General features: G+C 33.4%; 1 protein-coding gene across 1 annotated transcript; it reads right to left on the bottom strand.

The window, feature by feature from the left end:
* Positions 1-5181: 5181 nt before the first annotated feature.
* LOC134695681 (GDP-Man:Man(3)GlcNAc(2)-PP-Dol alpha-1,2-mannosyltransferase-like) lies at positions 5182-14776 on the bottom strand. The gene is made up of 4 exons (XM_063557027.1): positions 14657-14776; positions 11145-11365; positions 5997-6919; positions 5182-5482 (listed from the first exon to the last, which is right to left on the bottom strand). The coding sequence occupies exons 2-4, from the start codon at positions 11348-11350 to the stop codon at positions 5202-5204; spliced, it is 1410 nt and encodes a 469-aa protein (XP_063413097.1). The 5' UTR covers positions 11351-11365; positions 14657-14776; the 3' UTR covers positions 5182-5201.
* Positions 14777-18643: the final 3867 nt, after the last annotated feature.

Below are 18643 nucleotides of genomic sequence, written 5' to 3'. Positions count from 1 at the left end.
TTTCCAGCAACTTTTCTATTTGTAAAGTAGCATAAAAAGCTAGAATGGTAAAAGTGACACAACTAAATTTCAAACTTGACTTAATTGTGAATTGTGGTTATACGCATTTTGTATAAGTTTCATACATTTTGGTTCAGGCAAACTAAAGTAAGAGAACAGAAACGAATTTTGGGATATACGGAGGTACGTATAACTGTATAAGTAAGGGAAGGACGTACATACTTACAGAAAAACAAGGATAAAACTCAATACCGCGGGAGCACAACAGCAGCAGTATGACTACAGGAATAAAAGTTTTATACACACTAGATTCATAGAGGTGCTCAAAACCTGTAACACATGTTATTTGCTGTTGTGACATGAGTCAATAATATAACATTTGAAAAATTTTGTTGTAAGCCATTCGTTTGATATATTACGGTAATCATTGCTTCTGTGTTTGCATAGATTACAAAGCAATTGAATTTCTATTTAAATAGGGCACAGGTTTGTCTGTAATTAATCTAAATTTTTAGGTGAAAATGCAGCCATTTTGGCCAAAGGGTACACATCATGAACCTTTAAGTTAATCATTTCTACAACACTTGTCTTCATACCCTGAGCTATGATATTCTAAGAAGTAGATGCTGACTCGGTTGCTTTTAATACGGATGCTATATGATACGAATTTGCGATAATACACTAGAGGTGGTATGTTAATTATTGGAAGAAGACTGAAGAAAAATTAACGTTGGGTCAATGTTTTTCTGCTGTCAGTTTGATCCAATAAGCATGCTGAACGAGTGAAGGTCCTTATATCCACATTGGAATGTGAAACAATTAGTATTTAAATAAAGAAATTAAAAGTTTTCAAATGATTTTTGGCATCAAAACCTTCTGATCGATGTATAGACAAAAACAATGCATTTTTTTATTATATCAAAGCCGGTATTTATCTTGGCGTGAGACATTAGACATATATTCATCGAGTATTTTATATTCTTTCACATGTGTTTTGTTATAACAAACCATTATCACTTGTCATTATCCGACGGCTTGGTCAAAATGTCAACTTGTTCTCGCATTTTTTTTAAATCAGTCATTTCCGATACTTTCGAGTCACTCGGGCTTTTACCACGTTTACGTACGTACATATAGTAAACAGGTAAAGTAGAGCGGAAAATGTTCATTCATGAACTTTTCATGAATGAAAACGCAATCTCGCGTAGATTTCTTGTGATTTTCTAATCAGGGCATGGCAGATCCGCGAAGTAGTGTTTGTGATACTCATTTTCAAAATGAAGTTAATTTCATCTGAATCTTCGGTAAACATTCATTTCTTTTTTTATTCAAGCTGTAATCTTTTCAGTCAAATTTTTTTCAAAGAATCTTCCAAGAATCAGAATTCAAACACTAGTAGTAGTACTAAATTATCTCGGAGCAGAATAAATTGCGATAATCTGTCACCATAAGTTAAAATTTCAGGGCTGATATATCTTGACCAAATGAACAAGCCCCCATGTCAGATTTACTCTTAAAGTTTTAGTTTTTGAGATTAAAGCCAAAAACTGCAATAGATCCCTATGTTCTATTTTTATATGACCTCAAAAATTGAATATATTTTGGTCGTATATTGGTATCACATTGGCGTCGTCGTCGTCGAAGACATTTGGTTTTCACACTATAAGTTATAACTTTAGTATAAGTAAATAGAAATAAATGAAATTTTAAGTACAAGGTTTATGACCACAAAAGGAAAGTTGGGATTGATTTTGGGAGTTGAGGTCCCAACAGTTTAGGAATTAGGGGCCAAAAAGGGGCCCAATTAAGCATTTTTCTTGTTTTTCCCACCGTAACTTTAGTATAAGTACTAGTATATATAGAAACCTATGAAATTTAAACACAAGGTTTATGACCATAAAAGGAAGGTTGGGATTGATTATGGGAGTGTTGGTCCCAACAGTTTAGGAGTAAGGGGCCCAAAGGGTCCAAAATTAAACTTTTTTTAAATAATGTTTGATTTCATCAAAAATTGAATAAATGGGGTTCTTTGATATGCCGAAACTAAAATTGTACTTACACTTTTGATTATTGGCCCAGTTTTCAAGTTGGTCCAAATCGGGGTCCAAAATTAACTTTGTTTGATTTCCCCAAAACATGAATAATCTGTGTGCTTTGATATGCCAAATCTAACTGTGTATGTAGATTTTTAATTTTTGGTCCCTTTTTCAAATTGGTCTACATTGAAGTCCAAAAGGTCCAAAATTAAACTAAGTTTGATTTTAACAAAAATTGAATTTTTGGGCTTCTTTGATATGCTGAATCTAAACATGTACTTAGATTTTTGATTATGGGACCAGTTTTCAAGTTGGTTTAAATCAGGATCCAAAATTATTATATTAAGTATTGTGCAATAGCAAGAAATTTTCAATTGCACAGTATTCAGCAATAGCAAGAAATCTTCAATTGCACAGTATTGCCCAATAGCAAGAAATCTTCAATTGCACAGTATTCAGCAATAGCAAGAAATCTTCAATTGCACAGTATTCAACTACTATTCTGGACAAAGAAAGATAACTCCAATTGAAAATGTCTTGCAATTGCGCAATATTGTGCAATTAGATATTTCTTGCTATTGCGCAATACTGTGCAATTGAAAATACTTGCTATTGCACAATACTGTGCAATTGAAGATTTCTTGCTATTGGGCAATACTGTGCAATTGAAGATTTCTTGCTATTGCTGAATACTGTGCAATTGAAAATTTCTTGCTATTGCACAATACTTAATATAATAATTTTGGATCCTGATTTAAACCAACTTGAAAACTGGTCCCATAATCAAAAATCTAAGTACATGTTTGGATTCAGCATATCAAAGAAGCCCAAAAATTCAATTTTTGTTAAAATCAAACTTAGTTTAATTTTGGACCCTTTGGACTTCAATGTAGACCAATTTGAAAAAGGGACCAAAATTAAGAATCTACATACACAGTTAGATTTGGCATATCAAAGCACACAGATTATTCATCTTTTGAGGAAATCAAACAAAGCTAATTTTGGACCCCGATTTGGACCAACTTGAAAACTGGGCCAATAATCAAAAGTGTAAGTACAATTTTAGTTTCGGCATATCAAAGAACCCCATTTATTCAATTTTTGATGAAATCAAACATTCATCAAAAAAAGTTTAATTTTGGACCCTTTGGGCCCCTTACTCCTAAACTGTTGGGACCAACACTCCCATAATCAATCCCAACCTTCCTTTTATGGTCATAAAACTTGTGTTTAAATTTCATAGGTTTCTATATATACTAGTACTTATACTAAAGTTACGGTGGGAAAAACAAGAAAAATGCTTAATTGGGCCCCTTTTTGGCCCCTAATTCCTAAACTGTTGGGACCTCAACTCCCAAAATCAATCCCAACTTTCCTTTTGTGGTCATAAACCTTGTACTTAAAATTTCATTTTTTTTCTATTTACTTATACTAAAGTTATAACTTATAGTGTGAAAACCAAATGTCTTCGACGACGACGACGCCAATGTGATACCAATATACGACCAAAATATATTCAATTTTTGAGGTCATATAAAAATAGAACATAGGGATCTATTGCAGTTTTTGGCTTTAATCTCAAAAACTAAAACTTTAAGAGTAAATCTGACATGGGGGCTTGTTCATTTGGTCAAGATATATCAGCCCTGAAATTTTCAGATGAATCAAATTAATGGATTTTGTTATCATCTTGAATATTATTATAGGTAGATATAAACTGAAAACAGCAATAATGTTCAGCAAAGTAAGATCTATAAAAAAGTTAACATGACCAAAATTGTCAATTGACCAAGGGACTTTAAAGACAATTTTACACAATTTGTTCATCAAGTTTGCTAACATTTAAAAATCTCCTCTGAAACTATGGTGCCTAATACTTCTTAACTTTAAATGAGTGAACAACATGAATTTGACAGCTAATGCCCCTTTAAAGACGATGAACCATGATGATGGTTGGGTCAATATTATGCATGGAATTATAAGTTCAAATACTTGTACAAATGCATATCAAATATCATTGACAAACCAGCAGTGGTTCATCTCAGAAAGACCTCATCTCAAAATTTTGTATGTAAACTACCAGTATACAAAAGTTTCAAATTCAATAGACCATGACAGAGGAGGGCCATATAATCTTCATGGAAATGTAATATGCCAAAACTGATACAATTGTATTCAAAGTACCATCGATTTACTATCAGTGGTTCCCATTTAACTGTCCTAATCACAAACTTTAATAAATGTCAACAGTGATGCAGGAAACAGCCTTTCACCTTTATCACTTGAAATTTGTTGATACCATACTTTCTAAAAGTCATTTACAAATCTATGATTTTATCAGACCAGTCTTACAAATTTCTTAACTTGTAGGGTTAGGTAGGTAGGTAGGGAATTTTTACAAAATAAACTACAGTTTTTAGACACGGAAACAATGTAAGAAAAATCTTTAAAAAAACACTTAGTTTGTGTCAAAATTATTTTTGGATAGGCTGCTTGTTCGATGGATAGGTAGGCAAATCAAACTATAAATTTTGTTGATCATTCTGAGTCATTAAAATTATTTCATTTTCATACTGTTGCCTTCCCTTAACTGCTCTTGACCGATTTCTGGGGAAATGGTAAGAAATGACATTGAGCTTAGTTTATGTTTGAAGATTATTTGTATAAATTTATATTAACAAATAGATGTTTTATGAACAAAAAAAGATAAAAACAGCAAGAATTGCTGTTTTCCCCTCTAAAATCATGTAAACTAAATTCAAATGATTTACTTTCAAAGCATACTCAATTAAGGATATTTCTAAGTTTTTACAAAAATCCATTTGACAAATGTTTATCTTTTGAAACAAAAAAGTTATTTCTGTCCAAAAGATAGAAAATAGCAAGAAATTCAAATTATTGCAATTGTCTAACATTTCAATCCATAATTATCTCTAAAAGTAGCAGATGAAGGTAGTTTTTTTATCACATATTTCAATTGACTAGGTAAAAATAGTCTGTGTACAAATAGTTATAAAACAATCACTGATGGATCAAAACTGTATCGTTGGCTCTTAACATATTGTGATGCTTCAAAAAGAAAAAAAAATATTTAAAAGGATTTTGAAAATGGCATTAGATAAGGCAATCAATGTTTTAAAAAAAATTAGAATTCAATGAAATACTTTATGGATCTTTTTCTAAAAGCGATTCACACACCATCAAAAATCCTCTTTCAAATTCATCTTCACTGAATCTTTCTACAGATAGTCTAGCATTTTGTCTAATGACCAGACTTTCCTCATCTTTTAAATTAAATATTGTTTCCATGGCTGCAGAATAAGAATCTACATCCTCTGCCAGATATCCTGTCTTTTGATGATTATAGTCTGTGACAATGTCAAGCTTTGGGCCACCAGAATTATGGGCTAATATAATAGTTCCTGCTGCCATTAACTCAACAACTCCTGAAATAGTAATTAAAGGTACCAATATGATAATCCAACGCTCTTTTTGTCCATATAAGACTCATCAGTGAAGCTCATATTAAAAAATAGTAAAAATCTCACATACCCCTGGAATTTCTAAAGAGAGGGTCCATGAATTCGTTTTCAAGTTAAAATAAGTTTGAATGATAAAAATAAAATCTTTTCCCTCATATAAAACATAGTTTGACGTCGCGAAAATAACAATTTACGTTAGCAACGTCATTACTTCCCCTGTAACTGTATCATATGCCCTTTTAAATGTTCAACAAATGACAAATTTTCTATAGGCTTGTATGCAGACCTCAGCAAAACAACGAAATTAAATATCCAGGAACATACAAGTTTTCCTTTATTCTAGCAGTTGGTACCCATGAAAATAAATAAATTCACAGTAACTACCATGTATGATTTTTTTTTTTAAGATAATTTGATTAAAAATATATAAAAAAAATCAGTATTGTTTTTAAAGAGTTAATATTTGTCAAGTATTTACCTATGCCAAAATGTTCATTCCACATAGTATGAATTCCAATGAGAGAAGTCGACATCAAATCTTTAAGCTCTTCAAAACTAACATTCAATTTAAATTCTACATTATCTTCAATGTTTAACATGGTACATAAATCTCTTAGTTCTTTCACTCTTGTTGAGTCTCCTTCATTGCGACAACTTCCAACTAAAAGTAGCTTGTAAATCTGTTTATCTTTTGAATGACATTTAAGGAATTTAGAAAATGACCGTATCTGCAAACCATGATCCTTTTCAGGTCTAAACTGTGCAATAGACACTACTGTTTTTTGCACATGACAGTTCGTCAGAGGAATTTTGGTAAACTCTGAAATATCACATGGAGGATAGATAATGTATGTTCGGTCAGCAACTTTCCATAGCTTTTGGATGTGATTATATGTCCATGTAGAATTGACCATAACTTTGTCTGACCGCCTACCCATTATTCCATACAAGTATGCAAACATTTTATAATATTGAGTTTTAGCCCAGCTAAGTGTTGGACTTTGTGAGATGAATGAGGCGTTATTGTGTGATTGGGTTCTATCTGATACGCGTTGTAACATGTCTGTACTGATGGTAGGATAATGAACATAACTCACTGTCTTACATCCTCCTAAATACTTAAACAATGGCAAGGTAAAGGCATAACCCATACTATCAATGTAAATATCAGGAACATACTTCATCAAAGCGTCCCATCCTAACATCATAGACCCTAAACTCTGTCCTAGCAAAGTAAAGTAGGGATACTTCTCAGCTTCTACCAAATATCTTTTTGTTAGAAACACAAACTCTACTGGAGATGGGATACTGATGTTAAACCTCTGTTTGGCTCTCTGTAATATTTCTGATCCAGTGGTTTCTGTATCTCCTGTGTAAACAATACAATGAATTCTGGGATATCTGGAAAGACAAGAAAACATAGTTCTCAGTAAACAAAAGTATTTCACAATACATGTACATTGTATAGAAGAAAGTTTAAAGCCTCATTGCTAACAGAAGAAAAAGCTAACGGGAACAATGACTAATGTCAGTTCTTGAGTCAAACCAATATAGAAGATATTTGATATCAAGAAGACTTTTGAATGAATACTATATTACAGACAAATATTTGTACCCAAAAGGGAACCCAAAGCCCAAAGACACAAAGGAGATATTCAAACTAATACGTCCAAGTTAAAGTGACAACTTCATGGAAAATGAACATAAGAGTGAACAGGCTGAAATGTCTCGCCTTCTTTAATAATCATTGATATTATGTTTATAGTCCCAAATGTAAAGCTTTATTACAATAACATAAACGCTACCAATTTTCCTGCACCAGATGCGCATTAGTAATAACATTAACGGTACCAATTTTCCTGCACCAGATGTGCATTTCAACAATACATGTCTCTTCAGTAATGCTTGTGGCCAATGTCACATTAACCAAAAAAAACTAAACATTGACCATTGAACCATGAAAATTAGGTCAAGGTCAGATAAACCATGCCAGGCAGACATCCATATAACAAATATAGTTTACTTATTATTTATAGTTTAAGAAAAACAGACCAAAACAAAACAAAATTAACACTTAGCAATGAATTGTGACAATGAGGTCAAGGTCAAGTAAAACCTGCACCTGAGGCTCTGACATATATTTGGTGTATGACATAAGATATTTCCATACACCAAATATAGTTGACCTATTGGATATAGTATTAGAAAAAAAGAAAAAAACTGAAAAACTTAACTTTGACCACTGAACCATGAAACTGAGGTCAAGGTCAGATGACACCTGCCAGCTAGACATGTGCACCTTACAATCATTCCATGCACCAAATATTGTAGTCCTATAGCATACAGTATAAGAAAAACAGACCAAAACACAATAACTTAACTATAACCACTGAACCATGAAAATGAGGTTAAGGTCAGATGACACATGCCAGTTGGACATGTACACCTTAAAGTCCTTCTATACAAGACCTATTTCTTATAGTATCTGAGATATGGACTTGACCACTACAACTTAACCTTGTTCACTGAACCATGAAATGAGGTCAAGTCATAGATGCCTCATGTTATGAAGTTTCTGACAGTTCTGCACATACCAAACAAATTTATCTTATTACTTATAATAAGAGAGAATTTAACATGACAAAATTTTTTAACTTTTTTCAAGTCTATGAACCATGATAATGAGGTCAAGTACATTGGACATGTGACTGACAGAAACTTCATAACATGAGGCATCTATATACAAAATATGAAGCATCCAGGTCTTCCATCTTTTAAAATATAAAACTTTTAAGAAGTAAGCAAAAGCTGCCACGCCGCCTCACTGTCCCAAAGTAAAGCTTTTTGCGACAAAAGATGCAGGCTAGACAAAAACAATTTAAAGTTTTTTGGTGTAATATTTTGTCCTTATTTTGTTGTTGTAGGAGCAGTAGTCATTAATAATATCAATGACAAACTTTTGTTCAGTCTGGTTTAAAAAAAAATTATTAAAAATTTTATTGCATACATGTATATATCATACATGCTCTGTAAAGCTGGTTTTTTTTTTTTAATTCTTTCCATATAAACCTTATCTGTATGCTCTGAAAGCTTTGACACGATTCTTTTTCTGTAAGGCTCTGTAATTGCCTGTATTGTATGTTCATATATTTTTACAGTTATAGTTTTTGCTTGTGAGAAAGCTGTCTATATATTCAATTACATTTATGTCCTATTTCATTTACTGTCTGTGTCATTTGGTATCTTGAGAGTTGTCTCATTGGCAATCATACCACATCTTCTTTTTTGTATATGATAGCTGTCCATGGTGTCCTGTTATGTAAACCTTGCATAGCTGTCAATAGTAACCTGTTCTGTAAAGCTCTAATTGCTGTCCATAGTTACCTGTTTTGTATAGCTCTGATAGCTGTCCATACTAAGTTATCTGTTCTGTACAGCTCTGATAGCTGTCCATAGTTACCTGTTTTGTATAGCTCTGATAGCCGTCCATAGTTACCCGTTTTGTAAAGCTCTGATAGCCGTCCATAGTTACCTGTTTTCTATAGCTCTGATAGCTGTCCATAGTTACCTGTTTTGTATAGCTTTGATAGCCGTCCATAGTTACCTGTTTTGTAACGCTCTGATAGCCGTCCATAGTTACCTGCTCTGTAAAGCTCTGATAGCCGTCCAAAGTTACCTGCTCTGTAAAGCTCTGATAGCCGTCCATAGTTACCTGTTTTGTAAAGCTCTGATAACTGTCAATAGTTACCTGTTTTGTAAAGCTCTGATAACCGTCCATAGTTACCTGTTTTGTAAAGCTCTGATAGCTGTCCATAGTTACCCGTTCTGTAAAGCTCTGATAGCCGTCCATAGTTACCTGTTCTGTAAAGCTCTGATAGCCGTCCATAGTTACCTGTTCTGTAAAGCTCTGATAGCCGTCCATAGTTACCTGTTCTGTAAAGCTCTGATAGCCGTCCATAGTTACCTGTTTTGTAAAGCTCTGATAGCCGTCTATAGTTACCTGTTTTGTAAACAGTGTAGGACACAGCCGGTCGCCTGGTCGCCAAATGCAACCAAAACCTTGATTGGGCGATTAGAAACTGTAAAACGATAGATAGTTACTGACCCAAAAATAAATCATTGGGCGAGTGCATTGTTTTTCTCAAAATCGTAATTACTCCTATTAATAACACACCCCAACTTTGGAACAATCATTTTCGGATATCCTCTGGTCACATCGTTGAAACGGATAAGTTGAGGAGGTGTTCCATAATTGGAATGATATAGATATAGGAAGATGTGGTGTGAGTGCCAATGACACAACTCTCCATCCAAGTAACAATTTAAAAAGTAAACCATTATAGGTTAAAGTACAGCTTTCAACACGGAGCCTTGGCTCACACCGAAAAACAAGCTATAAAGGGCCCCAAAATTACTAGTGTAAAACCATTCAAACGGGAAAACCAACGGTCTAATCTATATATACATATATAAGAAGAATATGTGCAATAGAATATTAACATGGCGGATGACAAACATGTTGTGCGTGATATTGCTTGTTTAGTGGGTCAAATAAGGCTTTACTGGCAATGGTGATCGCTAAACAAATTATGTTTTATAAAAGATAACGACAGTCATTGACAGTAAAATCTTGTCTGACCCACTAAACCAAACAAGGACAAGGGAATTATGAAAAGAACTCCAAGCACAGATACAAATGAAAAGCTGTCAAAATATTTTTCACTGAACCCCCAAGGACAGAAACAAGTGATAAGAAAATATTACGTTTATAAAATGTCTTTTGATTTTGTTTTGCACTGACATTTTGTACTGAAATACAAACTTTCGAAATGACTGACCGGATGGAATTTCGCAGAAATTGTCAGTACTAAGTTTAATATATCAATTCGCAGAAAACTGTACATGTTTAATTTTAAACGCAACAACAAAATCTTCAGCGATGAGCACTACATCACTTTGCAACCGAAACCGGTAATGAAACTTCACTTCTTGCTACTCTCATAGAATCAGAGGTCACCTTTTCTTCCTCAAAACCCTATTTTGATCTATTTAATAGGCACTGAACAGTGAGGTTTCGTGTGTTTTTTTCATTTTTTATGACTCAACACGGAAAAAAATTTGAGTAAAATAATTGGGCTACCAATTGCCATTTTGGGCCTGTGAAGTAATTTTTTTACTGGCCCAAAAATTTTGTTTCGGGCCTACACTGGTAAAGCTCTGATAGCTGTCCATAGTTACCTGTTCTGTAAAGCTCTGATAGCTGTCCATAGTTAACTGTTTTGTAAAGCTCTGATAGCTGTCCATAGTTACCTGTTTTGTAAAGCTCTGATAGCTGTCCATAGTTACCTGTTTTGTAAAGCTCTGATAGCTGTCCATAGTTACCTGTTTTGTAAAGCTCTGATAGCTGTCCATAGTTACCTGTTTTGTAAAGCTCTGATAGCTGTCCATAGTAACCTGTTTTGTAAAGCTCTGATAGCTGTCCATAGTTACCTGTTTTGTAAAGCTCTGATAGCTGTCCATAGTTACCTGTTCTGTAAAGCTCTGATAGCCATAGTTACCTATTTTGTAAAGCTCTGATAGCCGTCCATAGTTACCTGTTTTGTAAAGCTCTGATAGCCATAGTTACCTGTTTTGTAAAGCTCTGATAGCTGTCCATAGAACCCTTTCTCCTCCTCCACCAGCATTACAGTATGGATGGAAAAATCCAACAGTTATCTCCCCTTTTTTCTTTAAGTGTGGTAGTAAATTTTTCGATCGCTGTTTAATCCAATATCGCATCAACAAAGGTATGCATATTAATGTAGATATAACAATACAGAAAAATACCAGCATTTTGAATGGACAGCACTGAAAAAAAGTCAAAGAAAAAAATGAAGACAGCAGAAATTCAAATGTTAATGTACACATAATACATCATGTTTTTATGAACTTCTTTAAAACTATATTTTAATATATATTTCTAAAACATGCATTTACATCCAATCAATTGCATTTAATTTTTATATAATACACTTTATTATGAATAAATAATTGAAATTTAAATAAAGCATTTGTACTGATTTTGTCTTCAGGTTATCATGGTTATGTATAGTTATTACAACATTTCCCCTATATATATGTGTGTATTGTAATTACAATTTTTTCCTCTAAACACATAATTTTCCTGTATTTATGAAAAAACATGTTCTAAGTATGCAAGATGGTCATAATTTTGAAGGAACAATGACCAGAAGTTACATTTACTATACTGTCACTCACTTTTTAATCTGGTCATCAAATGAAAGAATTTATCTGGACAATAATGTTATATTTTGTTTTGTACAGAAAGAAAAAAAAGGTTTGTTGTACTGTTATACCACTGTCCAAGATTAGGGGGAGGGTTGGGATCCTGCTAACATGTTCAACCCCGCCACATTAATTATGTGCCTGTCCCAAGTCAGGAGCCTGTAATTCAGTAGTTGTCTTTTGTTTATGTGTTACATATTTGTTTTTCGTTCATTTTTTTACATAAATAAGGCCGTTAGTTTTCTCGTTTGAATTGTTTTACATTGTCTTATAGGGGCCTTTAATAGCCGACTATGCGGTATGGGCTTGGCTCATTGTTGAAGTCCATACGGTGATCTATAGTTGTTAATGTTTGTGTCATTTTGGTCTTTTGTGGATTGTTGTCTCATTGGCAATCATACCACATCTCCTTATTTATATTTGAGGCTGAAGTTGAAAGTGTGGGCGACTATTAATTTTCTTTTTAAATCCTTTTTTTTCAGACTTTTAAATGCTTTAAATTTACTACTTTCTTTCATTTTATTTTTCCAATGCTTTTTTAGAAATTCCATGGTATTAAATTACTTAAAATTATTACTTTATGCATGTTTTCAAACAAGAATGTCTCATTTTTGACATATAATTTATGATTTTTTTATCTTATTTCCACAGGTAAATTTACCTTTGATCAAATTAGACACTAATGACTAAACCAACATATTTTGCAATAACAACGTGTATTGTTCTTCCACTTACATGACTTATCCCCCATGTAGGAATAGCCAGAATAGTAAAATACAAAATGTAGGAATAGCCAAAAGACACCCAATGAACCAGGTATTGTATTTTCCCACTGCGTGTTCAATTTACAGAAAAATTAGCGTTTCCCCTCAGTACTACAAATAATTAATCTGAACAAAGAAAATAGAGTTTTTACAAATGTAGTAAAAATAAAAATGTACTTGTCTGAAGATATCAGCAGTATGAAGTTTATAGCATCTTCCCGTACTGAATAAAATTGCAGGAAACTGATGGTAGTTGGTCTTAATACCAAATACGGTGATTAATGTAAATGTGTTATGTCCCAGGCAAAATAAAGTCAATGAATGTCTCAAACAGTGAAAAAAATCCAGAAAAAAAGTAAACGAAACATAAACCAAGTGCAACAGTGCATGCAGTTTATTGCTACATTATGTATATACATGTAAATATAACTATAACATATATATAATGCTTGTCCTGGTTGGTTATTGTCCGAGTTTTTTAAAATGTTAAAGCCCTTTTTACTTCAGGCCAAGAAATATCTAGTCCTAATCTTGAAAGGATTTTTTGTGATGCTTTTTCAAGGAGATTATTTGAACTAATATTAGACCTTCCTGATGTAGAAAATCCTGAGGGCACACTCTATGAAAATTTTTGCTGATATTCATCATTTGTAAAGTATATTCTGAAGTCTCATTAGAAAATGAGTGTGTATTTTAAAATAATTAATCCTGGCAATGACCAACAATATCGTCATGATTAATATATGCTTTTAATTTAGTGGCATTAAATTCTAATTTCCAAGTATTTGACCATTCACATACAAATTTATAATTACTGCACTTGTTTTCATCAGGATCAGTGATCACTAAACTTGGAAGGTCAGCAAGACAGAAGCGAAATGATTCAAGTCTACAAAGCGTTAAATGTACATGGTATACATATTATGTAGATACATTGTAATATCAAATGGATGAGCCTATTTACTTTAGCACCATCTAATGCAACTAGAGGTCACTCTTTAAAACTATATAAGGAACAGTGTAGACAACAGAGAGAGTAAATACTTTTTCAATTTGTTTGAGATTACTCTGATGTCCAACGGCTGTATTGCCAGACAAGCTTGGGCTGTGCGACGGCCCCAGCTTCTCTGGCAAACCAGACGTCGGACGTCAGAGATTGACCTCACAGTAATCTCGGACTATTTTTCATTTAGAGACAATAGACATAATAAAATAGATGATAAGTTAGCTGCGGAACCGTAGCTCATAGTTCCTTATGTTGTTATTTGACTATTTGTGGACAACAGAGCTACAGATTTTCCCTATTTCAAAACGTTCGGAATTGCGAGCCAGGTTCAGGTCGCACTTACTTTAAAAAAAAAATGTTGTTAATAAAGCATGCACAGCTTGTCATTATATACATGTATAGTTCGTTTTGTTAGATATTTTTCTAGGATATGAGGTACCTATTCATATTTGAATATAAGATTCAATATGGCTGAACAAAATAGGCGGAAAATGTATGTAAATAGAAATAATTAGATAAAAGTGTTAAGGAAATGAATATTCAAACATAAATAGGTACATGTATGTACGTCATATCCTAGAAAAATATCTAACGTAACGAACAATATATAATGACAAGATCTGCATGCATTATAATATAAACAATATTTTTGGGGGAAATAAGTGAGACCTGAACCTGGGTCGCAATTTCGATCAATTTGAGATAGGACAAATCCGTAGCTGTATCATCATATGGACAGCAAATACTGAAATAGTCAAAAAATAACATAAGGACTATCAGCTACGGTTCCGCAGCTAATGATAAGTGGAATAGCCCTTCAGATTCAACATTATGGATGAGAAATTGCACAATGACATTCCAAGATGAGAGTTCAGTAGAAGCCTTATTTTAGGACCCGAAACCAAAAGTCTAAAGCCAAGGTATAGTAGTAATCAACTGTTGAACTGATAAAACCATCCACTTCCCTCTTGTAAACCTTGTTTAGCGAAGACGCTGCCAAAAAGCTTTCTGTTGTTCTATTTCTTGCAAATAATAAACTGACAATTTAATAACAACACTGAAAGGTGTAGCCTAAAATATTACCTAAACTCATTCAGTTAACATATCGGTTGCTAAACTTGACAACACTGTATCCGGTTCGGATAGTGGCGCCATCTATCTATCTATCTGTACATATCTTCTGCCAATTAAGGCACACCTCCTGGAACCCTGAGTACGGTATATGATAAATGTTACACTGAATATCATCCACCAATATTTACAGTAGATCCGTAAGAATAATTTACACTGATGAAAATTCTTTATTCACACATAAAATACGAGTGCATGATTTAAAATATAAAATCTAAAATGTCTATAATGAACACAGAAGTGTGCAAAGTTTGTAAAATTTTAGATGATGAGGCCAAGGATTTGTATAGTTACAATCAGATCAGAGTTATAACTATACAAATCCTTGATGAGGCCGAACACTTTTTCCTTCATTGCCAAATCATCAGTAATGTAAGACATTCCCTTATAAATGAAATTAATACCCATTATCCTAATTTTAACTAACTTGACTCAACTCTAAACTTAAAACTATTCTAGATCCCAATAAAGATATTGTGTCTAGTGTATACTTTTAGACACATTTCAACCAAAAAAGATACATATAAATACTCAATTTTTTCATATACCATAACTCAGTGGAACTTATTGCCAATGCAAACAGTCGCTGTCGCCACAGTCGACACTTTCAGAGAACAGCTCATACCAGCTGTTCTCCACAAATTCATCTTACTCATTATTAGCCTATGTACATAGTTTTAATCACAATTTTAATAAATTATGCACCTCAAATTTATTTCCAAATATTTTTGTTTTTGTTTTTGTAAATATATATATAGGCCACGCTGCGCGCAAACAGTAAATAATCTTCAGATCATTGAAGGACTACTGAAAACCTAAAGAAGAAGTTGTAGACTATATAAAGCAATCTATGGAATTGCGAAAATAAGGTCCACATTGGTCAATTATTATAGATGTATGTTATTAATATCAACTTCACTTTTTTAAAACATTTATCATGTATTATGTTTCTTGTCATTTGTGTATACAATCTACTATGTTTGCATTTTAACCCGTTAGGGTTTCATGTTTTTTGCAATAAAGTTTATTTATAATGTAAAATTGAATTTTAGATATTTATATATTGCATAGAGGTGATCTGACAACACTTTTGAAATTACTTATGCTTAATGCCGCATTTTCTATTCTTCTTCTTAGGCATACTGTTCAGTAATTCATATCGCTTATGGTGCAATCTGTGTATAAGATGCCTACACAGTGGTTCTAAACGAATGTTAATGTCATTAGAAGATAAAGTTCCGATACAACCCCCTTTTCCCCGACCCCGCCTCGAACCTCTCTCCCTCTAGTCGTTGTTCTGATATATTTCAAAATACATATCGTAGTACACCCATGGTTGAAACGCCACAATCTACCACAAACGAATTTGCAGAAACACAAACACCATTGCTGTCGTCGCGGGTGTTTCAGTATGCCGTACCCGATCGTCCTGCATATACGATGATCGACGCTATTAGAAACAAATCAGAAATGACAGTAATTACAGTTAGGAATACTAACTCTGAACGGGAGAATTTTGATAAAATTTAATAATTCCAGAAATAAAGAAAAATCTACAAAAGAAAAAAAAATAAAAGGATAACAACAGCAAGGCCGTTAACTGACAAGAACTATACTCACCGATATGACAGGGGAAATAAAAATGAAAGAACAGAAAGAAACGGAAAATGAAGAATAAAGAAGTAATCGAGATGAGAAGAGAAAAGAAAAACTGAAGGAACAACAAAGAAGACAACTAGGGCAAACAAATATAAAAAGGCACCTCTCGAAAAAGAAAGCGCAGATGATTAAGAAAACGGAAAATACAACTCAGCTTGTATTGTGCATATTGCAACGGGCACTATTTTGACGACAACAGTGATGATGAAGACTGGGTAAAGTGTACCAAATGCCCAGACTGGTACCACGAATCTTGAATAGGAAAATTTGAAAATAATTTGAGACAATCAAGTGTAGAAAGCGCTGAACCAAACTGTACAAACGAGAGTAACAGTCGTGTTTCATTATAAAATGCCATCGCGTTAATTGATTGAGTGCAGTTTAACAACAAATTTCAACACGGTATATACTTAAGCATCACATGAAAACGTTGCACGAAAGTTGCGAGGGGAAGATCATGGTAGTAGCTTGAATAGTTCTTATGGTGGCGAATTACCCCATGTACCCTTATTAATATATTATGTTTTACAAGATGCAGTCAGTTTGGATGTAAACTTAGTTTTAATGCCCGTGTTGCTATGTGTATGTTTAATGTTCATTAGCTAGACGTATATGTGGAGGGTTGAGATCTAATCCAAAACATGTTCAACACCGCCGCATGTTAGCAACCGAAGTTGACCTTGTAATATATTCTTGGATGTTCTTTGTTGTTTATTATTAATTTTGGTTCATCTTAATGTTTCGGACGTTCATTTTCTCAGAACTAGTACACATTTTTGTTTAAGTGCCAGCTGAAGCCTGCCTCCATGTGCAAGATTTTCTCGAAGCGTTGAGGACCACTTTCTGACATTGGGATTTCTTCTGCTATTTTGTCGGGTTGTTTTCTCCTCAACACATTCCCCGTTTCCATCCTCAATTTTATGGTCAACATATGTGGTTCCACTGACGCTTGCTATAATTTTACTTCAAGTGAAACTTCACTTTAAAGACATACATCGTATGGAAATGTTTTGCAATAATTTTGGTTAGCAAATTCATAACCTTCATACTTGAGCGTCAAATTCCGGTATCTGATTCTTGGTTAGAGGCTAAATACAGCTATTTTGCAAAAAAAGATTTTAACAACTTTTAGGTACATTTATCTAGAAGTGATTCCGATGATAACGATCTCGCCAAACGACAATAATCTACAAAGGGCAACAATTGTAAAAGCTGGCTTATCGGAACTGATAAGATTCTCAAATGCTTTCCTTAAATCAGATTCAAAATTTCAATGAAAAAAAGAAGATGCGATTTCTTCTGGTTCAGCAAGATGTCTATAGCTACCGAAGCGAATAATTCGAAATCGTCCATTCGGTTCTTGAATGTTAAAAAAATTGCTAAGTCATAGTGTTATCCTCTTTATATGGAAAAATGCCGGAACTACGAAAGGCCTGTTATATTGAGGCAAAATGCTGAACATTACATTACACCGTCACCGTACGAAATATCAAATGGACAAATTACTTCAGAATGTCCCTTAATGTGGCCGAAAGGAATCGAGAATTGAGAACATATTCTTACATAGTGCTTTTTATTATAGAGTGTACAGGGATGTGCCAAAATATGGGTAATAATTTTGTGAGATTTTATATAAGAATTACCCTCCTTTGTATAGCATGCTATATTAAAATGCCTTTACGTTTGATAACTGTATATTGATTTGGGATAAGTAAGATCTACATATCATATATAAATATGCTTTTGACATGATTGAGAATCATTTTTAATCGTCAATTATCAAATTAAAGTTCACCTTTCAATAAGCTCCAAAATGAGTACCCGAAATTTATATCCTGATTTGTATATTATAGGTCATTCTTTCTAAAATATTTATTTAACTTCTATAGGCACTGAATTTCAGTGATTGATATATTAAAAAAGGTAAATTTTTAAATACACAAATGACAATGGCACACCTCTACCAAACAGATATCAAAGTACCCCCCCCCCCCCCCCCTTTCCCCCTTTTTGAGTGCTTTGCTCTCTCAAGAGTATGAGATAATTTATAGAAAAACTTTATGACATTTTGGTAGCAAGGATTGTCAAGACTGCCTGAACTGATATCTGTATAAGCAGCATTTAATTTCGCCATTTATTTTGTATTGCAATGACTTTGAATGGTCGTCATGGTTACAGACATTTGTTCAGTAGATGTTTGTGTTTTTCCACACGAGAAGCGAAAGTCTGCTCGATACATCATGCATTTTAAAGTTTACCAAACTTATATTATTTAATCAA

Source organism: Mytilus trossulus, chromosome 14 (assembly GCF_036588685.1).
Source record: "Mytilus trossulus isolate FHL-02 chromosome 14, PNRI_Mtr1.1.1.hap1, whole genome shotgun sequence".
In the NCBI taxonomy this organism is placed as follows: Eukaryota; Metazoa; Mollusca; class Bivalvia; order Mytilida; family Mytilidae; genus Mytilus; species Mytilus trossulus.
The sequence above is the reverse complement of the archived record's forward strand: the minus strand, read 5'-3'. Positions and strand labels throughout refer to the sequence as shown.

What these genes read in the sequence shown, in the direction of transcription:
- LOC134695681 (XM_063557027.1), bottom strand. Translation starts at nt 11,350, where the DNA reads ATGCTGGTATTTTTCTGTATTGTTATATCTACATTAATATGCATACCT. An exon ending in ATCAGAGCTTTACAAAACAG is followed by an intron (nt 6,920 to 11,144) that starts GTAACTATGGCT and finishes TTGTCTTTCCAG; the next exon opens with ATATCCCAGAATTCATTGTA. An exon ending in GAATGAACATTTTGGCATAG is followed by an intron (nt 5,483 to 5,996) that starts GTAAATACTTGA and finishes TTACTATTTCAG; the next exon opens with GAGTTGTTGAGTTAATGGCA.